We start from the raw sequence: 24,626 nt of genomic DNA, 5'->3' as shown, positions 1-24,626 counted from the left end.
TTGCAACCTTTTTTTAGCATTTTGAATTTTACGCCTAAGGTGCTAATACTAGTCCAATAATAGTTATGACATTCAAAATTTGTAATTACTATGCATGTTAAACAGATGATATTTTATTAAAATCCATTCTTTTTTTCGTTGTATTATAAAATTACACTAAACCGCTTGTGTGTGTGTATAGTTACTCATTTGTAAAACTATACGTGATTGTATTTTAACTTAAATGTTGTTGTATGAAACGTCTTAAACTAGAGTGTTTTTCATATTATTGCAGGAATATACTTGTGTTTGTGCTCAATGTTATGAACAGTTGTGGAGGCTCAAACGTGCCTATGCGATGCTATAACGCATATTCGAACACACTGATAGCTTGTTTGGGTATGGTTTCAAACGGAATTGTTGGTGGTGGTGGCCTCATCAGAGAAGTATCTAAACGAGGGTGCACTTTTTAACTCTTAGCTTAATAATTGGATCCATCCTTACTTCAGAAATAATGAGGGGTACTCCTTCCACTTAGATTCATTGCATACCTTAAGCAAACAGAAATGTTATCTTTGTTGTTCAATGCCATACTTCTATGAAAAGCTACAATCAGAATCAACTTTCAAATAAAACTTTCAGAAACAAGCAGTCATAAATTTTTCTCATATAAAAAGTTTTATCACAAAAACGCTTCAGAATTTCCTGCTTTCAACAGTCGTACATATGGTATAAATAGTTAAATATAAAAAAGGGAGGGTAGAAATACAATGGCATTTGTATTGGCTTTCTACAATTTTGACTTTTCATGAATACCTTATTTTAACTATATGGGAACCTATGGTGATTTGCTACTACATATACTAAATATCACTTTCCTGAAACAAGTATGCAACAACAACCAAATGGAGGCCATAGCATGTCTAAGATGTTTGTACTTTCCCTTTAGACTGAGTTTTAGATTTGGCAATCCCTTCTTTCCATCCTTTCTGACGAGCTCTTAGTTCCCACAATGCAGTCAGCTTCTTCTGAGCCACCAATGCCATCTCAGCCTTATCCCTGGCTTCCTCGCACGTCTCCATTCCTGAATTGCACTTGTCTGCTTCTTTTTGATACTGAGATGCAATCTTCTTAGACTCTAGCAGAGCCATGTTGGTGCGTTGCTGGTATTTCAATGCTTCCGTTTCCCGTAGATTTAGTTCTTCTGACAATAACTCCGCAACATCTTTTTCAGTGTCTACATCCACCTCTGGGTTGTGCTTTGCACAATCTAAATGACAGTTCAATTAATCAAGAAAAGAAACAGCAGTTGGTAAAAGGAGTTGGATATAAAAAACACATAGAAATAGTACTTTTGTGACCATACAGCTGCAGCAAAATAAAATTTGTGTTGTTAAGGTTTTATCTCATCTCCAGCCAGACTCAATTGCTAATTTATGTTGAAAATGATACATCACACCCAACTGTGAAGTAACATGTAATCCAAGCAATTCATGATCATGCCTTCATTTAAACACAACAGATTATTGGTTGCCTCACAGAACAAAACTTCTGCAACACTAGCTAAGTACCGTTAAGTACTAGATTGACATAAAACAAATTTCTATATTGTATACTACACATAGTCCTTCATTAATTGATTTTTCAAGAACAAGAAAATAGGCCAATAATGAATCAATTTATATAGAAAAAGAAAACACACAGAAGGCACATAAGATTAACGATCAAATAGTTCATCCAACCAGGGAAGAAAAATCATGCTAGCTTACTAGTTAAGGAAAGTAACTACGTTAATTGAGCTCCTATCATCATACAAATGTGCTTCACATTCATTCATGGAGTGGTTATGGTATACCATCAAGAAGGGTTTACTCATGTACAGTACACAAACTGATTTATCTCACTGGAATTTCATTTTGGAAAATAAACACCAACCTCCAAATGAAGAGTTGCTAAACCCTGCAGAAATACAGATAAGAAACTGAAATAAGCATAAGTTTGATTTCGTATGAGATTAAGAGAAAGGAGCAAGAAATCATAGCGAAGCAACAGCCTTCAATTTGAACTAGAATTGCTCGGAAAGTACAAAAACAAATGAAATAATTTACAAATTTATTAGTGATAATTGATAACCAAAGACTTCAGAAGTGTTGAACAGTTATTTTACTTAGGTCAGTATTCGTTTTAATTGAAATCAGGCTCAATGGTTTGCAGTGAATAGTCGTGGTGATTCAGGGAAACTATATCATATGCCAGTTTTATGATAAATAATAAAAGTAACAGTAATAAAATAAATAAATAAAAAAACAGAATAGAACTAGATCTAAACTCCAAAAAACATGACTTGATTATTTTAGGAAACATAATGAGAAGGTGAAGAAGTTGTAAAAAGAAACACATAAACCCAGAAAAGAAAAAGGGAAATTGATGGGAAAGGTGTGTACTTTGAGATAGAAAAACGAAAACCTTGGGGAATAGAAATGATGGGGTGGGAAGAACAATCACAGATGCAAGGAGCGCATACAGAAGAAGAATGTTTGATGACTTCAAGGAGGTGCCAATAGAGAGGGGGTCCCAATATGTATCCTGCAATGCACACCGCTACCATCCCCAAACCCACCCTCACCACAACACCATCACACCTCTTACCCATCTCTCTCTCTCTCTGCAATGGCAATTTGGCAACTGCTAAGAACCTGTTCTTTCTTCTTCACTCTTCTTCACCTCCTTCTACATTCTTTTTTATTTAAATGGATTGTTAATTATACTTATATATCTCACTAAATACATTTTAGTGATAATTTTTTACATTTAATTTTCTTACCATATAGTATTTGAGATATATACAATAAATGAACTTATCTTTAATTAATTTTCTCCTGTTATTCTTTATTCTCAAGTTGAATCACTCTGTCTCTCGTGTGTTTATTTATTATGGTTTTTGACTTTTGACAAACACGTAGTCACACTGCTTCTGCCACCCCCACGCCTAATTTCTCATTTCTATTAGAATTGCATTTTAGACAACTTTTTAGAGGACACGAAATTCTTAAAAACTGTTTAGTGAATCTCATGCCATTCCTTTTTGACTATGTTCATATCGTAATTGAATCCTAACTAACTTTTCGAAAAATATATTAAATAAGTTTGCTTTGAAAATTTTAATATTAGATTTAAAAATTGCTCTATTGGCATTATCATTCTTATTTTCATTTTATAAAATTCAAATTTTTATCCTACATTCCACTCTCTATTTTAAATGAGAAATGTTCTTAACGTATTCTTTTTAATATATATTCAATTAAATAATCTCACTTACAATTTATCTAACAATAAAAAAATATTTAAAATATATTATTAGTATGTTATTAAAAAGTATTTATTATCACTCTTATATATCTATTGTCATTTATATTCATTTTTATAATAAAAAACTATTTTCTTTGTTTATTAAGTTATTAATTAAGGGGAATGTAAAACTTAATTAAATATGGATGATAATAGACAAGTTAAAATAATAATGAAGACTTTATTTTGTCTCACTTTATGATTGAATTGCATTTTAATTATAAAAATAATGGATTAAATCGGCTAACTTATACTAAATTTTTATCAATTTCATATCTATTTTAATTTTTAAAATTATTTAAAACCCATATCTATTTTAAATCACCACTGGATATTCGCTATTTATTTGATTGAGTTGACTCATTTTTTATTTACCTCGTCAAAATTGGATGAAAATGAATCATTTCATCTACATTATCTGTAACATATTATTATGTAATTATTTTGTATTTAAATTTTCCATAAACTTTGAAAATTTTTCATTATGTACTTATTAAAATGAAATAATATTTTTTTTTTCATTCACAAAATTGCTATTTTATTATAAATACATATTTTTTTTATAAGAAACAGTTCTACTTCAATAAAAAGATTTATAACAAAACAATTTTAATTTTTTAAACAAGAAGTGAGTCAAACATTTTAATATAAGAAGATTTATTCTTAACATTATGCATTTTTGCCTTTTTGAATTCTTATATGGATTTGATTTGTGCATTTCATCTATTTAACTTATGTTTAAAAAATATTTAAATTTAACCACTAATCTTTTATTAAATTATATATTTAACTGTAGTATGGTCAATCCAACTGGGATATTTGAGTGAAGTTTTTCATTTTTTTTCTTTTATATATAACTAAGGTGATGCTTGGAAGTTGGAGGAAGGGATTAATTCTCAACTAAATCACTTTTTTGAAAATATAATTCTCATAAATAGGATATTTGAAAAAAAAATACATAAAATATATTTAGCTAGTGTTCAAATTTCTATGAATAATATATTTACCACTAATTATCACAAGAAAATTTATCCAAAAATGCAATCAAAATATTAGTGGATGTGTGTCTTCTGATATGCATACAAGAAATCTCCCTCACAGCTGAAGCTGTTGCCTTTGAGTGATCTTTCAAGTCTCAATAACTTACTTTACAGAGTAAAGAAACTGGAGTAGCAAGATGCATTAGATAAACATGATCAATATGTGTTGGTACTTCTACAAAAGAGCACAAATAGGAAGGTCAGCACCATTGACTTGCATATTGTGGGTAAGGGAATCCCATACTTTCCTTTCCCAAACAGTCCTATAAAGAATGGCCAATAACACACAACCAAATAAGCACTACAGAACACCTCACCTACACCTGATCCATGCCCACTTCTAGCTGGTGGTTGCCATCCCAACCAATACATAACCAGTGCTGTTAGTTGAATAAGCAAAACGGTTGTCCCAAGTAGAAAAATTGGAGACTCATTGAAAATGAACCTACCAGCATCTTCATTACTAGAAGATGGTTCCTCTTTCCTTGTTATTTCAAAGACAGTGTCACATATTATCAATCGCTTAAATAGAATGGCCAAAAATCCAAAAAACCAAGCAGTCATGCTTGTTATCCTTGCCATCCTTTGGGTGTTCCACCATGTTCTAATTGACAACCCTATTTTCAAGTGTTCCAACATAGTGGCTATGTTGTATATCACAAACAAAGAAGCAGGGATCCATAGGTTGCTTTCCTGTGGGATCATCATTCACATTATCCACACACACACAATTGAAAGCAGTGAAAAAAGTGCTTTGAGTTCATAAATATAAATACAATGCAAATCATAAAAGCTTGAAGTGAGAGAAAATTTGGAAGGGCAGTTTAAAGTTTGTATAGGAAACAGTAAAAATAAAAAAAAATTCAATTTTTATATATAAATATTTTAAAAAGAAAAAAAAGTATTTTTTTAATTAGAATTGAAAATAATAAATTTAACTCGCTTTAAAATAGATATACCATTATTATTTTTTTACTTTAGACTTTGTGCTGACCTTAGGCAAGAAGGTGGAGTTGGTAAAGATGCAAATGGCAGGGAGAGCGGCATAGCATATTTCAGGAACAGATCGTAAGGCCCAGCTTGAAAAACAAATATAGCCCAAGCACTCTCTGAATTGGAGCTTACCAAATAAGGTACCAAAAATTGGGCTATGTTTGCTGAGTAAGATGTCAAGCAAGCCTGACGCCCATCTCTTCTTCTGGCCCATCACAGCTGTGATATCTTGGGGCGAGCAGCCCATGAAGGCCATTGGATCTGGTGAACACACTTCAGATTTCCAACCTTTTGTGTGGATTTTCAGCCCAGTAAGCACATCCTCTGATGTTGATCCATATATCCAACCCACCTAAAGTTCACAAAACACCAAGAGTAACATTTTTAATACAACAAATATAATTTTGCACAAAGGGATTTAGCAAGTAAATATCTTGATTCTCGACTATGTATAAATATTCAAGCATAAGTAATTCAAAAAATTTAAGATCTCGTTTTAATTACGGCATATAAAATTGAAAATCTTGATTTGGATTATACAAAAATATCTTTTTAAGGGAGAGAATCAATGTATCCACTTTTGTAAGGTAGCTATACTTAGATACATATTTAAGCAAGATACTTAACTTACATATGATTTGTTTGTCTAAATATGTGATTTTAAATAAATTTCTGGTTTAGTACTTGAAAAAAAAAATTGTTTGGATACCAATTTTGTTCCCTTATTTTGTAGTTGTTATTGCCCACCTTTTTACCCCAGGAAGTGTTGTTTTCGTATCCACAACTAGCAACTTCGTTGGCTGCCTCAACATAAAGAGAAATGCAAAGGTTATCATTTTGAGTAAATGTCTTCCCTTCTAAAGCAAGAGCAGCTGATTCTCCAAATCCCCTTGAAGTTCCAAATTTTCCTATCATTTCCTTTTCCAATAGTGTTCCTGCAAAACATATATAAGATATTGAGTCATGCTAACTATCACTTTCTGAACATTAGTTTAAAAATTTTAGAAGTTTTATTAAAATGCACAAAAAATTGCTAGAGAAGGTACAATAATATTTTTTGACAAAAGAAACTTATTTTGAAAGTACAGAATAATATTTGCCTAACATAAATACAAAATGTTTTAAGTTTGCTGGGCTAGTATGTATTAAAATATTTTGGCTCAAAATTGTATTCACTTGGGAGTTTTTGAAATCATGAAAACATAGTGGATGGCATTTGAAGTTACCACTGGTGAAATTAAGATGAGAAGGATGAAGGCCATAAATAACTTTTCTTCTGTGGAAGCAATTTGTTCCCCCATACACAATCCCTTGAAGTCCTGCAAAGCCTCCTCCTACGTACTGCATTATACAAAACAATGGTAAAGATATTTGTTGATACACATGCTTATTAGTTATTATAATTATTAATTTGTCTTAGTTCATAACACGTTTTTGCTATAATTCTTGTAAGGTTTTCATATACGTCGTTTGAAATTTGACTCACCATAGAGAAAGCCACTATCTGACTTCCAAAAGGATCATCCTTTAACCCATCGTAGAATTTCTGGGGGCATTGAGTAAATGCAACTTCTTTTTCTCCCTTTGGATCGAGCAAGATGCACATTGCGTGTAATGCAATCTTAGGATTGGTCACATGCATGTCGCAGTCCACATTTAGGATAAACGGGGCATTTGTCATCAACCCAGAGACTCTTGTCTATACATAATACAAATGATGGAATTTTTTGGATCAAAAGGAGATATGTATTAGTTTGTGATTCACTTGTGAGAATATTTATCAGTAATGAGATAACAACAATCAAAATGATAAATTTCTAAATAAATTCTTATAAAAAAATTATAAAGAATGAATAAAATTTCTTACGTAAATTAGTAGTGAGAGAAGAAGGATTATTTATGAAGTTAATAAGAAGATAAACGTACTTACCAAGACATTCATAGCACCGGCTTTGTAATGATGTGGATGTTGTGGCCTCTTCTCTCGAGTTATGTAGATTAAGTGGGGGATCCCATCTGAAAGCCTTTCCTTGTTCTCCCATATTACCTTCCAACAATTAGGGTTTTTTTTTATCTTTTCATTAATGCAATTATAGATTAATACGCTTGTTCAATTCTTCTACTTCTATCAAGATTGGAAGTGATGCTTCGTATTTTCCTCTCTCTCCATTTTATAAAATAAAAAACAAAATGGTTAATTTTTTTTATGATCAAACAAAATTAATTCTATATTTAATTATATTTTCTTTCATAAACATCTCTATTAAATGAATGAATTAGTAACATATGTATTAACTAGTTAAATATTTTATTTAAAAAATTTCCACAATAAATTAAATATATAGAAAGAATTTAATAAATAAGACATTAAAAAAAGTCTGTATTTCTTATAATTAGGATACAAATTCCTTGAATGTTTATATAAATTTTCTAGTTCTATTTATAGGATTCTTTTAACTAAATTATATATATTAAAATAAATTATTATAGTAGTTTTTTAAAAAACTATTAAAAACATTTCAATTTTTTGAAAAACAAAATTATTAAATATTTAATACATTATTCAAGTTTTTGAAAATTTAATTTTCAATCAATCAGGTAACTTATTAATATTAATTAGCTAGTTTGCGTTATTTTTTCCAAATAATTATAATTTCTAAAAATATAATATATTTTAAATTTTATAAAATAACTATTTTTAATCTTTAAAAATTGTAAAAAAATAAACACTGCTTTTTGGAATAGCCTATTCAAATGACCTGCATATCCCTTCTAGTAATGTTAATGCATTGATTATACACACCCCATTTTGTATAGGTTCATAAACATATAGGTTCATAATTGTTACACAATGATATTTTCTATTTACCTTAATTATGGTTGGATGATCTGTCTGCTGTGCTCCCGAGAACGCTGCAAAATCTCCATCAAGCTGAAATGGAGTCCTTTTTTTGGCTGCATTTTGAATTTTAAGGGTAAGTTTTACATACTCCTCCTGCGAAAATTCGACAAAAAAGAGAGAGGCAATTTTAGCGTTGTGTCATCCTTATCACTGACATTGTAGCTGTTTCTTCTCACTTTATTGTATCCAAAGATAAAATGTAAATTGAAAAATAGTATGCAGCCGTATTTACACTTAGAAAAAAGAAAAAAAATGTGATAAATAAAATGATATAACAAAAATGTTAAAATATATTATTTTAAACATAATTTTTCTAACGTATTTTATATGCTTGACTTATTTTTTCCAGGCTGGCAGCGGGGTGAAAGAATCCTATGGAGTTGAGTCGATGTTTCAACAAATTAATGAACAAATATTTTATTCCTACAACTTTTTCATAATTCAATAAATGATATCATAAAAATATATTAAAAAAATAGTCACAAAGAAGTGTAAGAATAATATAAATCATTAGTGAAAGTAGAATCCCAACACGGTTAGCACTCAATTAATTACCTTCAATTTTGGGTAGACAAAGTGGCAAAAAGACTTGAAATTTTACCTTCATTCTAAACCATTTTTGTTTAAATTCTAGCAATTCGTCTTCATTACTGTCATTAGCCACGAACTCTTCAGTGAAGTATCTAAAGGGGGCTCTAATTTGTATATGGTACTTCTTGCAAAAGGGAACCCAAAGCTTAGCAAATTTAGAGGCTTCCACAAGAGCATAAAAGGTAAGAGGGGAACACCCATCATCAGAAACATAGCAAGCTAGCTCGTTAGCTGGATAATCAAGTGCCAACAGAGACAACACAGTGTTGATTGTGATGATGGGTGGTTCAAGCTCTGGATATGCCGTTGTCACAAATAGATCCAATGGTGGAAGCTCAGGTACCCTGTAGCAAAAATGTAAAATTAAAATAGTCATGCATGAGCCGAAAATAAGTAAAAGCAAACTTATATTAAAAGCTATGATTTTCTAAAATAATATTAGAAGCATAAGATTAATTTCATGTGGGAATGTAACATCATGCATTATAGTTTGACTTAATTTTATAAGGGGTGGTTTGAAATTTCAGTTTCTATGTGAGAACTTTATTAGTAAAGCTTTGTATAAAGAAGAAAAAAGATAAGTATTGCAGGATGATACCGACACAAGAGACGGTGAAGGTAGGTTTTGGTATATGCAGGAGTCCACTTGGTGCTGATGGTGATGACACAAATGAAGGTGAACTATGATTCGCATAGGAATGCAACAATCCAAATGAGAGAATAGTGGTTATGGCAGAAAATGCGATAACCAAGAAGGAGAAGAAGAAGGAGCAGAATCAAGGAATCTATTATTCTTGAAAATGTTCGCTTTATCAAAAAATTTTCATAAAATGGGAGTCTGTTTTGATCGGCCATTGAGCAAATTGTTCAGAAACTCTCTAGTGTTTGGTTTTGTGTAGCTAATTTGCTCCTTCACTGTGGAAAGATGGTTATTATTTAAAGGCAATGAGAAATGGACAACACGAGTTCAAGAGAATCAAGACAAGTACTTTGGTCTAAACTTGAAATAATGTTTTTGACGAATAAAAACACATAAATAGATTTTTATTTCTTATAAATATTATTAGATTCCATTTTTTAAAATTATTTTTTAACAAGTTATAATAATTTATATATAGTAAATTTTTATTAAAAATGATATAGTATAATGCAATTTAACATATTAATAATATTATACTCTATAATTTTTAATAAAAATATTTATTAATTTATTTTTTGCGCAAGTTAACAAATTATCTTTTTTAAAACATAATATGTATATAATTATATCATATTAATAACGGTTTATTAAAAGTTAAGTTTAAAAAATTAATAATTACATGATTTTATTAAAATATATTAAAATATAAGTATTTTATATTTTTAATATAATAATTTTTTTAAAAAATGTTACTTTTAAATATTCGATTTTAACAGTTGAGATTAACAAGATTGTATTAATAATTATCAAGTAACATGATATATCTTACATATGTTATGACTATTTTTAAAAATTTTAAATTTATAAAAATAAATTCAACTATATTTATAAGAATAGAAAATATATTCTTTAAAAATAAAATAATATTTTTAAAATTTCAATACAGTTTAATTTATTAAGCTTTTTGTTGTAATTTTATAATTAAGATATAAAATACCATTCTTTATTTAAGTAAAATACAATAATTTGGTTTAGCTTCTTCAACATATACCTAGATAATATTTATAAAATAAATATTTTTATGGGTTATTTTGCCTTTGTTAACAAGTTATTAATTTCATTGATACATGTTTTGATCATCTAAAGAAGTCTCTTACAATAGCAAAAAAAGAAGTCTCTTATACTGTATAAATTTTAACTAAAAGAGTTAGTTTCACCGTCTATAAATTTTTATATTAAATTTTTTTATAAATTATATAAAATATAGTTAATGGCGTACATGTGTTTTATTTTAATATATATATATATATATATATATGTATGTATGTATATGTATTAATAAATTTAAATAATTATATATATAATAAATTATTTTAACAATATGAATGCTACCATAAAAGAAATACATGGTATATATTAAAAAATAATAACTTTTTAAAGTAATATAAATTATTAAATATTTTATTACTAAGTATAAATATGAAAAAGGACTGAATACGCGTTAGCATTTAATGTTGTATTCATTAAATATAATATATAATTAATTTAATATTAAATATTGACGACACAATCAAATATTATATTCAATAGAAGAATAATTTTTTAACAAAAAATATATAATAAACATATTAATTAATTTATAAATTTCTTTTTTTATAAAATTCCATATTTAATGCAATTTTTTAAGCTAATAGGTGATTGATTCATGTCCTACATACTTGATTAAGCAATATCATCATTATTTTTTTCAAAATAAAATTCAAATTTATATTATATTATATGATAAAATAATAATTATATGTAATAAATTTTTTCTAAAATAAAAATTATTTTTACTGGATAGAATTTATAATTTTATTTATTTATGTCATTTTTTAATTTACTAACTAGTGCATGACAATATTAGTTAAGAAATTTAAGTTTTTTTAAGAAATTATTATTATTATTATTATTATTATTTATATATATTTAATATTTTTATTTCTATATTTCATGTTTTTAAAGTTATAATTAGTAATATTTTATTAAGAAAATAATTTTTAACCTAAATTTTTAGAATTAAATTCAAATAGATAAAATAGTAAATTATTAAAAAATAATGTTTTTTTATAATTTTACACTGTCGATTTAATAAATATTTTCTAATAAAAAATTAAAATTTTAAAAAATAAGATTAATATATTTTAATAATATTGTTGTTTTAAAAAAATATATCCACAGTGAGGACACCCGATAATAAAGTACATTAAAAAATGGGAATTGCATGAAATAGGACAGCAATCATCAATTTTTTTGTTTTGATATACAGCAATCATCAATTTGAAATGGAAACCCTATTTTAAATTTATAAATTGGTGTAGTCTTATTTAAACTCCTTAAAAGTTGTAATTTTTTTTGTCTCTCTTTTAAAATTTAAATAATTCTCTATAAAACTTTTTTTTATTATCGTATAATCTTTTTTGCTACTTTTTATATATATCATAGTTTTTATTTATTCTCTTTATTAAGCGGATCAAACAAAAAAACAGAAGTTATAAGAAGATCATTTGATAAAGAAAATTATTCTATAAAAATTCATTTTAAATAATTAAAAATGCGAGATTTAATAAAAAAAATAAAAATTTAGACAAACTAAAATTTTAATTAAAGCATATAGATATTCAGAAATAAAAGGCATGGAAAGTAATTATGCAATGAATTGGGACTAGGGTAAATCCTTTAAGACATTTATCATAAAACTCCAAGACTTTACGTAATATTTCTAGCTTTAAATTATGTGAACCAAATTACATATGTTAGCTCGTAATTACGTGAGCAAAACAATCTTGTAGATGACACGTTATATGTTGTGCAAGCGATGCACGTCTCTCGTAAGAAAATGTTCCATACTTCAGAACTCTGATGTGTTTCAATAGCTAATTTTTCACTATGGAAACATAAATGAAAACAAATTAATGTAGCAGAATACATTAAAGCCCACTAAATGAATTCCATGATCAACCCCTAATGGCACTTTTACAGAAGTGCACAAAAATAAAAGCCAACACTGTTGACTTGCATATTGTGGATAAGGGAATCCCATACTTTCCTTTCTGGAACAAACCTTTCAAAAATGGCCAATAGCATGCAACCAAATATGCACTACATAACACTTCACCTACACCTGATCCATGCCCACTTCTAACCGGGGGTTGCAATCCCAAACAATAGATAAGCAACGCTGTAAGTTGAACAAGCAAAATGGTGGTTCCAAGTATAAAAGTTGGAGACTCATCGAAAATGAACCTACCAGCATTTTCATTAGTGCCCTCACTAAAAGATGCTTGGTCTTTCCTAGTTACAACAAAGACTGTGTCAGATATCCTCAACCGCTTAAGTATGATGGACAATAATCCAAAAAACCAAGTATTCATGGTTGTTATTCGTGCCATCCTTTGGTTGTTCCACCATGTTCTAATCGAAATCCCCATTTTCAAGTATTCCAATAGAGTAGATATGTTGTAGATCATGAATAGAGAAGCAGGGATCCATAGGTTGCGTTCCTGTTGGATCATCATTAACATTATACACTATTAAAAGCGCTGAAAAACGTGCATTAGAATTGTAAAGACAAAACTTAGTTACATAGTTGATATTGTTATTCAATGTTAACAGTATTACTTTGGTAGTGCCCTGACCTAAAATGCAAATTTTTATTATACATATTATTAATATAAAGTTTTAACTTTGATTGAAAAACAACATGAACAATATTCATTGTACTGTGTTTAAACTTTTTTTCTGAATTATAATTATTGTTAGATTGAACTTTTCTACTTTATAATTATAAATAGAAACACAATGTAGACCGGAAAAGGTTGAAGTTAAATAAAGGGATTGTGAAGCTTTGTTTGTGCTCACCTTAGGCAAGAAGCTGGAATTGGTAAAGATGCAATAGGCAGGGAGAGCAGCATAACATATTTCTGGGACAGATCGTAAAGCCCAACTACTGACCCAAAGATAGCCCAAGCACTCTCTGAATTGGAGCTTACCAAATAGGGTGCAAAAAATAGGACAGTGCTTGCTTAGGAGGATATCAACCAACCCTGAGGCCCATCTCTTTTGCTGGCCTATTACTCCTAGGATATCTTGCGGTGAGCAGCCCATGAAGGCTATTGGGTCTGGTGAACACACTTCAGATCTCCAACCTTTTTTGTGGATCTTTAGTCCAGTAAGTAAATCTTCTGAAGTTGATCCATAGGCCCAACCCACCTAACATTCGCAAGTCTCATAAGTCAACTAACTAATGACAATTGACCAAAAAAACATAACATACTAATACTGTGTGTGTGTGTGTGTGTTTTCGCTACCAATTTATCGATATACTGTCTTTCTTGCTCACCTGTGTCCCCCAAGCAGTGCCGTATTCATATCCACAACTCGCAACTTCTTTCGCTGCCTCAAGAGAGTTGCAAAGGTCATTATTGGAACTAAATGTCTTCCCTTCCAAAGCATCAGCAGCTGATTCCACAAACCCTTTTGAAGTTCCAAATATTTTTTCCTTTTCTAATAATTTCCCTGCATAAATATATTGTTGGATATTTAAAGAAAAAGAAAGATTTATAAGAATAAAATTGTTGTGTAAAGTCATATTTTATTATTGAACTAATGAAGACTTTAAATACAGCTGAAGCTCTAAAATTGAAAGTACGTGAAAATAGCAACTACACATGAGTTACGTTTACACGTTTAACCACTTCCTAAAAATCTGAAACGTGCTGACTAAGTTATTTGAATCATTCAAACAACACTAAGTAAAACATCAAATTTATTTAAAAACAAAAGACAGCTAATAAATGCTAGCATGGATGAAATCAGCAGCAACTAAAGTACAGCTTCAACACTCCTCCTTACTTTGGTTGCTGCAAATCCCAAGTTTTTCTCTAAGAAATTCAAACTTGCTTCTCGGTAAAGGCTTTGTGAATATATCGGCTAGTTGCAATTCAGTTTTGCAATATGTCAAGCAAACTGTACCTTCCTTCTGCACTTCTCGAAGGAAAAACAATTTGATGTTGAAATGCTTGATTTTTCCATGAAAAACAGGATTGTTTGAAATCGAAATAGCAGCTTGATTATCAACAAACACTTCAGTACATCCCTCTTGCTTCATTTTCAAATCTACGAACACTTTTTTTAGCCATAAGGCTTGATTCACAGTAGCATTAGCAGCAACCAATTCAGCTTCAGCCGTAGACTGTGCCACTGTATCTTGCTTTTTACAGCTCCATGAGAATACACTTGAACCAAGCAAGAAACAGTATCCTGAAGTGCTCTTCAAATCATCAAGAGAGCCTCCCCAATCACTATCGGAATATCCTTGTAAAACACAGTTCTGACTTTTGCAAAATTTAATTCCAAAACTCAAAGTCCCTTTCACATATCGCAGGACTCTTTTAGCAGTAGTAAGATGAGTTTCAGTTGCACAATTTGTAAATCTAGATAGTCGACTTACTGAATGTAAGATATCAGGCCTAGTAGCTGTCAAGTACATTAAACAACCAACTAGACTTCTGTAGAAAGTTTCATCAATTTGTTCAGCTTCATCTTCTTTGCTCAACTTCTCCTTCTGGCACATTGGAGTGTCTACTATCTTGCATTCATTCATTTTAAATTTTTTTAGGATTTCCTTCGCATATTTCTGTTGACAGATGAACACTTTTCCAGATTTCTGCTTTATTTCCATTCCCAAAAAATATGCCATTTCTCCCAAATCTGTCATCTCAAAACTTTGTTTCATATCTTCTTTGAACATTTTCACCATCTCTTCATTACTTCCAGTGACCAGTAGATCATCCACATACAATGAAACAGCAACAAAATTGATTTCATCACCTTTAATGTATAGGGTAGCTTCATTAAGACTTCTGTTGAAACCCAGTTTCATCAAATACTCATCAATTCTGCTGTACCATGCTCTTGGGGCCTGTTTCAGACCATACAAAGCCTTTTTGAGCAAGTACACATCATCTTCTTGCCCTTTCACAAGGAAGCCTTCCGGTTGCTCAACATAAATCTCCTCCTCCAAAAAACCATTTAGGAATGCTGACTTGACATCAAGTTGATATACTTTCCAATTCTTTTGTGCAGCTATTGCAAGTAACAACCTGATTGTGTCTAATCTGGCAACAGGAGCAAATGTGTCAAAAAAATCAACACCAAAAATTTGAGCATAACCTTTTACAACAAGCCTAGCTTTATGCTTGTTGACTGAACCATTAGGATTCAACTTGGTTCTAAATACCCACTTCACTCCAATCACTTTTCTATTTTTGGGTCTTTTCACTAGCCTCCATGTTTCATTTTTTTTAATCATTAACAACTCTTCTTTCATTGCTGTAACCCATTTCGGATCCTTTTCTGCTTCCCAAAAATCTGTTGGTTCAAGCACTGCAACATTGCATCTTTGATAAATATCAGAAAGTGATCGCATACCTCTAGTTGGGATGTCATCAACCAACTCATCTTCATCAAGTTGATTTTTTGAAACTTGACCAAGACATTCAACTCCTTGTTTTTTATCCCAATCCCACTCATCATTCTCCATAAAATGCACATCTCTACTGATCAAAATTTTCTTAGTGTTTGGTTGGAAAATTCTGTAAGCTTTAGAGACCAAGCTGTACCCGACAAAGATTCCAGCTTCTGCCTTTTTATCCAACTTATCCCGTTTTGTATAGGGAACATAAACAAAACATAAGCAACCGAATACTTTGAGATTTGTTAAAGAGGGTTTGAAACCATACCAGGCTTCATATGAAGTTTTTTTTTACGACAGCTTTGGTAGGAAGTCGATTAAGAAGGAATACGGCCGTATGTGCGGCCTCTGCCCAGTACTCTTTTGGCAAATTCTTCTCAAACATCAAACATCTCGCCATCTCCATTATGGTGCGGTTCTTTCTCTCGCTGACTCCATTCTGTTGTGGAGTGTATGGAGCAGTGAGTTGATGTTCTATCCCTGCTTCTTCACAAAATTGGTTAAATTGATTGCAAGTGTACTCCTTGCCATTGTCAGATCTTAAGACTTGGATTTTGTGACCACTTTGTGTTTCAATCCATTGCTTGAATTTCCAAAAAACACCAGCAACATCTGATTTGAATTTAAGAAAATAGATCCAACACATTCTGGAGAAGTCATCAATAAATGTCAAAAAATACCTGCTGCCATTGAGAGATGTTGTGCTGTGAGGTCCAGCCACATCTGTATGAATCAATTGCAGTTTCTCAGTAGCTCTCCAGGTTGATTGCTTGAATGGAAGTCTTGATTGCTTTCCTTGTTGACAAACTTGACAGTTTGGAATTTCAGATTCAAGACAAGGGAGACCTTGAACCAATTCCATTCTCTGCAAGTTGACAATAGCTTTCTGATTGAAGTGTCCAAGCCTCTTGTGCCAAATTTTTGAATGGGCTTTTGCTGCAGGAAACGCTGCTTGCTCCTCCTCCAATGGATCAAGTGCAAAACTTTTTCCATTCATTTTAACTTTGAATACATCATTATCATTCGCATCTTTGATCAAACATTCATTACTTTCAAATATAACTTTGAAACCTTTTTGAATCAACTGGCCAACACTCAACAAATTTTGACTGATATTAGGCACAAATAAAACATCTTTGATAAATTTTGTAACTGAAATACTTTCAATTGCCACTGTTCCTTTTCCTTTGACTGCAATTTTTTTTCCATTGCCAATCGTCACTTTAGAAACAATGGAAGTATCCAATTCCTTGAAGAGATCACGATCAAATGTCATATGATTAGTGCAACCGCTGTCAATTAGCCACTTCTCATTTGAATTAGAGGCTGCAAAGCAGGTGGCTACAAAAAGCTGCTCCTCTTCTTCATTAGCAACTTGAGCAACATTCTTTTGTTGCACATTCTCTTGTGTCACCGTCTTTTGTTGACTGTTGCTTTTGCAGATTTTTTGATGATGCCCCATTTTCAAGCATTTTTCACATTGCTGGTCTGGTTTTCTCCAACACTTCCACGGTGGATGATTTTCTCTTCCACAATGTTTACATGGAGAGAAATAAGACTTTGTTGGAGAATCAAAACTTGAATTTGCTTTCTTATAGCTTTCAAATTTCTTTGCTTTTCCCCCATAACTCGAGCTAGCCTTTGCAGCTAATGCACCTTCGACAGACCCTTCGGACCTCATCATCCTTCTCTGTTCTTGTGCCTGCAATGCATTCATCAATGCTGCCAAACTAATTTTCGACAGATCTTTAGAGTTTTCCAAGGAGGCAATAGTAGTTTCAAACCTCTCAGGAATGGTGACAAGAACTTTTTGAACTATTCTAGAATCAGGAAAATCAGATCCAAGTAATCTTACGTGATTTGCTATTTTGAGCAGTTTGTCAAAATATTCCTTCACCGTCTCCGATTCCTTCATGTGTTGGACCTCAAACTCCCTGATCAGATTTAGAACTTTCATTCCTTTAATTCTTTCATCTCCTTCATACTCCCCTTTCAAGAAATTCCAAACTTCAAACGCTGATTTCATCGCCATGATCCTGAGAAAATATCAGAAGAAACAGCAGCAAATAATGAAGCTCTCGCCTTGGATTTTCTTGATTTCTTCTCCTTATGAGACTTGATCTGCGCCATTGTTGGATTTGCAGGTAAGGGGAGAAGTTCATAATCCTCCTCCACAGCTTCCCATAAATTGTTTGCCTCTAGATAGGCTTCCATCTTCGCTGCCCACACATGATAACCTTCGCCATCAAACACTGGTGGAGCCAATGCCGTGAATGGTGTTTCAACATCCATTGATAGAGAAAAAACAAGATAGAATATTGTTTCACAGGTCCCTTAAAGAAGAGGGCTCTAGATACCAAATTTGTTGGATATTTAAAGGAAAAGAAAGATTCATAAGAATGAAATTGCTGTGTAAAGTCATATTTTATTATTGAACTAATGAAGACTTTAAATACAGCTGAAGCTCTAAAACTGAAAGTACGTGAAAATAGCAACTACACATGAGTTACGTTTACACGTTTAACCACTTCTTAAAAATTTGAAACGTGCTGACTAAGTTATTTGAATCATTCAAACAACACTAAGTAAAACATCAAATTTATTTAAAAACAAAAGACAGCTAATAAATGCTAGCATGGATGAAATCAGCAGCAACTAAAGTACAGCTTCAACATATATATACCGAAAGATGGTAGTTTAAATAAATATAGTTATATATCTCTAAAGTTAAAGGTATTTGATAACTTTCTTAATCATTTTACAAAACCCTAATGGCTAATCTTTTGAAATTAAAATTGAGGAAGTATCATACTTTGCTCTAGCACGTTTGAAATAATCTCAAGAGTTTGTCCAAGTTATCCCATTGTCTAAATAATTTTGTTCTAAGTAGACTAATAGAGTTAAAACATTGCATTAAACTCCTATATTAATTTTACTTAATTTTCATAGACTAAATTTATTAGTCCACTTAACATAAACTTATATATCCCACGAAATAACTTAAACAAACCATCTTCATAAGGATAATAGTGATTCTACAGTACCGTTGGTAACATGAAGATCGTTCCTTCCATTTTGAATATTCTGATCTGGAGAAAGACCGTAAATTACTTTTCTTCTATGGAAACAATTTGTTCCCACATAAAATATCCCTTGCATTCCTGCTAATCCACCTCCCATGTACTGCATTAGACAAAACATGAAAAACTTTACACACCGCTTATTAGTACTTGAAATGGTTAAAAACACTTTGATAGCTTTCTTGACGCACCGTAAAAGCAGCCACAAGCTGATTTCCTAAAGGATCATCCTTTAGTCCATCGTAGAATTGCTGGATACATTGGGCAAATGCAACTTCTTTTTCTCCCTTTGAATCTAATAAAATGCACAGGGCGTGCAGTGCAATCTTTGGATTATTCACATACATGTCACAATCTACGTTCAGGATAAAGGGAGCATTTGTCATCAACCCAGAGACTCTTGTCTGTTCATGATACAAATCACGGTAAATTTGGGATCAGAAGGACAAGTTACAGTAATAATTTGGGGTCATGTGGGACTGACATATATGGTGAAACAAGAGATCTGTCAACTCTGTTAAACATGTCCCACTTTAATTGCGAGACTTCAAGTTATCATTATCTTTCACTTTACTTATATTTGAAGGCTTGTAAATTCGTGTCTTGAAAATTATTAGATAAAAACTTAGAAATGTATTTTTATTAAAAACTATGCCGAAATACATTAAAATTATGACATATAAATATTTTTTTATAGTACTCTCAGAACTTTGTTTTACATTCATCCTATATTTTTAATGTTAATTAAGTTACGTAAGAATTAATTGTTAGAGAAGAAGTAAAAATTCCATGAATTAAGAAGAGAAGAAACTTACCAACACATTCATAGCACCAGCTTTGAAATTATGTGGATGTTCGGGCTTCTTCTCTCTAGATACGTAGATTAAGTGTGGTAACCCATCTGAATGACCTTCCTTGTTCTCCCATATTACCTACCAAAACACAAAAATATTTTCGATGCTGTATTCCCTTTTAAAAAAGCAATCTATATTGATCAGTTCAGATTCAGATTATAATGTTAACGTAAGGTTATTTACTCATAAATTGTTTTATTTTAACAAATTAAGGTAAAGCCTCTTCTCAATTTTTCACAGCCGCGCGAATAACAAAATTTTTTTGAAAAATGAAAAATATCAAAATGTGTATCATGCACCATTACAGGACTGCATTGGCATTCATCCGTCCCACCCCATCACAGCTGTTGCTGCAACTTGTTCTTATTAGTCGACCATTGTAGTCACTAGTCAAGTTCAATGAGAAAGTGATGAATAATTAGCTTGATTTAATTCAACTTTTGATGTTGAAATTTTAAAATAAAATGAATTGAATCTAAAATATAAAATTAAAAATGGTAAGAGTTTTATAAATTTAAAACTTATGAATGACAAATATCCTCCACAGGCCCTTAAACAGTGATTTTTTTTCTTAATCGCATTCTTTATAAAAAGTTTAAGAAAATTATTTTTTATATATAAAAAAATTATAATTCAAATTAATTAAATATACATTTCATGAATTGTATTTAAAGACTTAAAATTAAATTTATTAAAATCAATTATATTTACTTTTAAATCAAACTTGCATTAAATTGGTCTTATATGGTTTTATGTGGTCCACCCGATTCAGGAATTATTTGATTGGATCAAGATTAGACAACATTTCAGAAGACTAGGCGTTTTTTTAGCAGAAAAAACATTTGAAACTGAAAAATCAAATGGTTTTTTCCTTAATTATTTATACTGTATGATGATTTACTGCATTAATAATAATTGGCGTACCTTAATTATGGTTGGATGATTTCCCAGATTTGTATTTGAGAAAAAAGCGAATTCTCCGACAAGTGGAACTGACTGTCGTGCTGCGTTTTCAATTTCACGAGTTAGCTGCTCATACTTTTCCTGCACAAACAGACAACAAAATGTTGACAAAAAAACGGGTAAGGTTTGTTTGCTTGCGTTTTTTTTTCAAATAAACTTCAAAAATATATTACAAATTATAATGACTATATAATAATTTTAAAAATAAAAGATAATATCATACAGTTTAAAAAAAAATTGGAATATGTTCTTTATCTTTATGAGAAAATATTTAAAATGGATTTTTTTTAAAGTTTATATAAGAGTATATTTTTATTAATTTATATTATGGTCTAGTAAGTTAAATTTATTTCATTTCAAAATAAATAGACTTTTTAATTACTTTAATTATTATTGTGATCTAGTTTTAAAAGTTGATGCACCTTTTCTCATCTTTGCATGAAAAATTATTTTCTATATTTCTTAGCCACACTCAAAAAGGCAAATTGTTCACAGCCGTACTCTGGCTGAAATTTGTTTCATTGGTGGCAGAGAGAATATTAAATTTAATTTATAAACATCTAAATAATATTAATATTCATTTAATATTTCCTTATATATTTTCTATCACATTATTTATTTATTTATTTTTATCTCAATATATAAAGATAATAAAAGAGTGTATATTAAACATTATTCGATGGATATTAAGTTGGGCAAGTTGTGGACACGTTTGGATAGGCTCTGCAAATTGAGATGGGACGTTTGAGGATGCAAAAAATTGTTGGAAATTGTGTGAATTGTTTAACAATTTGAGAAGAAAACTATCAGCAACTTTAACGGGGTGCTTATTATCACAATTTTACTTTGATATCATCTAGACATTCATAAATAGAGTCTAATAATATTAATTTTGATATAACAATTTCTAAACATATAAATCACTACTTAATCATAAATTCATTTCTCAACAAAATCAAGTTCGAACGAAATTGAGTTTGCATAATCTAATACGCACGATGCATGTCTAAGCACTTAATTACCTTCGATTATGAATAGACGATGTGGAAAATATATAGTATAAAATTACCTTCATTCTTAACGATTCTTGAATAAATTCCGATGACTCTCCACCTTTGTTAGCAATAGTGTCATTAGAGAAGTATCTGAAGGGTGCTCTAACTTGTATATCGTACTTCTTACAGAAAGGTACCCAAAGCTTAGCAAATTTAGAGGCTTCAACAAGCGCAAAGAAGGTAAGAGGGGAGCATCCATCATCAGAAACATAGCAAGCTAGCTTGTTAGCTGGATAATCAAGTGCCAACAGAGACAACACAGTGTTGATTGTGATAATGGGTGGTTCAAGCCCTGGGTCAGCCGTTGTCACAAATAAATCCACTGGGGGAAGGTCAGGTACGCTATTGAAAAAAATGAATCTATTAGGTAGCATTAATTATGCAATAAAAAAAAAATTAAGCAACCAATATTTTGATTTGTTTATAGAAGAAACGGACGTAAAATGCAGTGATTAATTAGGCATTATAAAATACAACTTAGGCTAGTTGCATGATTAATTAGGCAAGCAATATTATGAATACTGATTAAGGCATAGGAAGATACCGGGGCAAGAGACGGTGTATGTAGGATTTGGTAAATGCTGGAGTCCATTTGGTGCTGATGACGATAATCCAAGTTAAAGTGAACCATGACTCGCATATGAAAGCTACAAACCAGGGGAAGCTATGGTTGTCACGAGAGAAAACGCGGTAACCAAGAAGCGAGAGGAGAAGGAGCAAAGTGAGGGAATCAAACACCCTTGAAACGGTGTGCTTCACCCAAATTTTATCGTAGAGAGGAAGAGTGTTTTCATTCGCCATATTCATCTTCAAAACAAATGAAAACTCAAAACTACGAATCTGTCAATAACACAAATCTTTCTGTTTATATTATCACCACTTACTCTCCACGCTTCGTGGACTTTCTAAGACCTGATGTTGAATGGTATTAGTTTATAATTTATTAGTTTAATTGTAATTGAATTAGAACTAGACTGGTAATAATAAATTTATATTTTTAATATTATATAATATATTAAATAATAAAATAGTATAAAATTATGTATGCGTTTTTATTTATTTATTTTTAAAAAATAAAAATAAAAAATAATAATTTTTTTTATGCAATGACCAATTCAAACCCATTTTCTGTCTCAATTAATTCTTTTCTGATTTTGACTTTGACTAACTTGACTCGTCTTTGTTAATGAGTGATGCTAAACCAAAAAGAGCGAGAGAGAGAATAAGTTTTATTTGTCAATAAAATTAGGTTCTGTTAATCACATACTGAGTTTAAATATTTATAAAAATCAAGCTTTTCATAAAAAATACACATTTATTATATTAAAACTATAAAATATAATAATTATTTTATAAATTATTATTAATTATTAATTGCTTATGATCTTTCCTTAAGATTCCGAGTTTAACAAAAACATATGGAATTAAAGTCATGACACTTTCGTAAATTTTCGTATTCTACCGTTTTGCACTATTTAACATTTCTCTTTTGATATTGAACTATTTACTTCACTAACTCACAGATCAACTAATTGAATCGACCTATTTACTTTGATTCTAACAAGCAATAATATAGAGGTAGCTAGGATAAATAATTTTATATTAATGTACTAACTTTTTTCTTTTACCTAATTTTTAAGAATAAATTAAACTCAAATTTTTAATATTTCTTTTTTTCTCCCCCAATTTTAATAATATTATTTTTCTTCTCTTTATATTATAATATTTGATTGTTTCACGCCCCAAAATCACATACCATATTTGATTTTTTTTTCTCTTTTTTTTTCCATTACGTGGACAAATACATTAATGTAGGAAAAAAGTTATAAATTTTAAGGTAATTTTTTAAAAAATTACAAGAACCTATAAATTGAAATTGTTAAAGCTATTTTCAATAACCCAAATACTAGGGTTTTCTTTCATTTTTTTCAAAATACGGACATGAAAATTACAAATAAGTCTCAGTAATTTATATATATAATATCTGAATCTACTGTAAGTTTCCTACAACTCTACAAGAATCTAATTGAAATATGCTTTTGAAATATAAAGATTAATTTATAAAGTTGATTTACTTTAAATTTTTATAAAAAATGAAAAGACTTGCAAAGTTATTTAACAAAAATGGTTATCTGTTCTGATATTTGTTAGCATTAAGTTTAGTTAAATATTTTCTAAGAAATTAGAAACAAACTACATAAAATATATGCCAAATATATTGAGTCGTGTTTCACAAATTTTGACCAAGAGAATGAATAGCGTGTGGGGATTTTATAACAATACTGAATGTTCAAAATACCCATTTAGTTATCATTTATAGTTTTGCGTTATTTCTTACAGGTTTGTAGTTATTACAACATATCTGTCAACTTTGTTTTCTTCGTTACCTGATAAGTGAAAATATGACTACGATAATCTTCCAAAAGGTTGATGGTCGTGTTTCTCATCATCAACCTCTTTCATTTTCAAGAAGTAGAAACTTTGTTTACGTTACTAATTAACGTCCTTGTTACTTTCAATCAATTTTACGTGATTACAAAATCTAACTTTGCTTTTATTCTATTTTTTATTTTCAAATATTTGTAAAAAATAATAATTTTTTTTTATGTTTTACTATTCTTTAAAATTAAAAATTAATAAAAATAAAGTGAAAATTTTGTATTTAAA

The 24,626-nt window shown here is 30.2% G+C and overlaps 2 protein-coding genes and 1 pseudogene across 3 annotated transcripts; all 3 read right to left on the bottom strand.

The window, feature by feature from the left end:
- Positions 1–703: 703 nt before the first annotated feature.
- Positions 704–2,702, bottom strand: LOC113853592. The gene is made up of 3 exons (XM_027484043.1): positions 2,446–2,702; positions 1,915–1,938; positions 704–1,249 (listed from the first exon to the last, which is right to left on the bottom strand). Exons 1-3 carry the CDS (start codon positions 2,630–2,632, stop codon positions 903–905), a joined length of 558 nt encoding a protein of 185 aa, XP_027339844.1. The 5' UTR covers positions 2,633–2,702; the 3' UTR covers positions 704–902.
- A 1,750-nt stretch (positions 2,703–4,452) lies between these two features.
- LOC113853593 lies at positions 4,453–9,731 on the bottom strand (annotated as a pseudogene).
- A 2,454-nt stretch (positions 9,732–12,185) lies between these two features.
- On the bottom strand, positions 12,186–22,837 carry LOC113853586 (cellulose synthase-like protein H1). Of its 2 annotated transcripts, none has more exons than XM_027484033.1 (9): positions 22,504–22,837; positions 21,974–22,301; positions 20,866–20,985; positions 19,903–20,019; positions 19,279–19,491; positions 19,052–19,190; positions 13,875–14,050; positions 13,394–13,744; positions 12,186–13,035 (listed from the first exon to the last, which is right to left on the bottom strand). In XM_027484033.1, the coding sequence occupies exons 1-9, from the start codon at positions 22,764–22,766 to the stop codon at positions 12,490–12,492; spliced, it is 2,253 nt and encodes a 750-aa protein (XP_027339834.1). In that variant the 5' UTR covers positions 22,767–22,837; the 3' UTR covers positions 12,186–12,489. The 2 variants fall into 2 exon arrangements, with proteins under 2 accessions (XP_027339834.1, XP_027339833.1); XM_027484032.1 differs by having other exon boundaries at positions 12,248–13,035; positions 21,974–22,319; positions 22,504–22,808.
- Between the last annotated feature and the right edge of the window lie 1,789 nt (positions 22,838–24,626).

Source organism: Abrus precatorius, unplaced genomic scaffold, assembly GCF_003935025.1.
Source record: "Abrus precatorius isolate BTA unplaced genomic scaffold, Abrus_2018 Scaffold11, whole genome shotgun sequence".
Taxonomy (NCBI): Eukaryota; Viridiplantae; Streptophyta; class Magnoliopsida; order Fabales; family Fabaceae; genus Abrus; species Abrus precatorius.
This window is presented reverse-complemented; position numbering and strand designations above follow the sequence as displayed.

Coding starts and splice junctions, on each gene's coding strand:
- LOC113853586 (XM_027484032.1), bottom strand. CDS start 22,766: ATGAATATGGCGAATGAAAACACTCTTCCTCTCTACGATAAAATTTGG. Junction 20,020..20,865: donor ATCATCCAACCATAATTAAG/GTACGCCAATTA, acceptor GTGTTTTGGTAG/GTAATATGGGAGAACAAGGA. Junction 13,036..13,393: donor ATTCCAGCTTCTTGCCTAAG/GTGAGCACAAAC, acceptor ATGATCCAACAG/GAACGCAACCTATGGATCCC.
- LOC113853592 (XM_027484043.1), bottom strand. CDS start 2,632: ATGGGTAAGAGGTGTGATGGTGTTGTGGTGAGGGTGGGTTTGGGGATG. Junction 1,939..2,445: donor CATCATTTCTATTCCCCAAG/GTTTTCGTTTTT, acceptor GTATTTCTGCAG/GGTTTAGCAACTCTTCATTT. Junction 1,250..1,914: donor TAGCAACTCTTCATTTGGAG/GTTGGTGTTTAT, acceptor ACTGTCATTTAG/ATTGTGCAAAGCACAACCCA.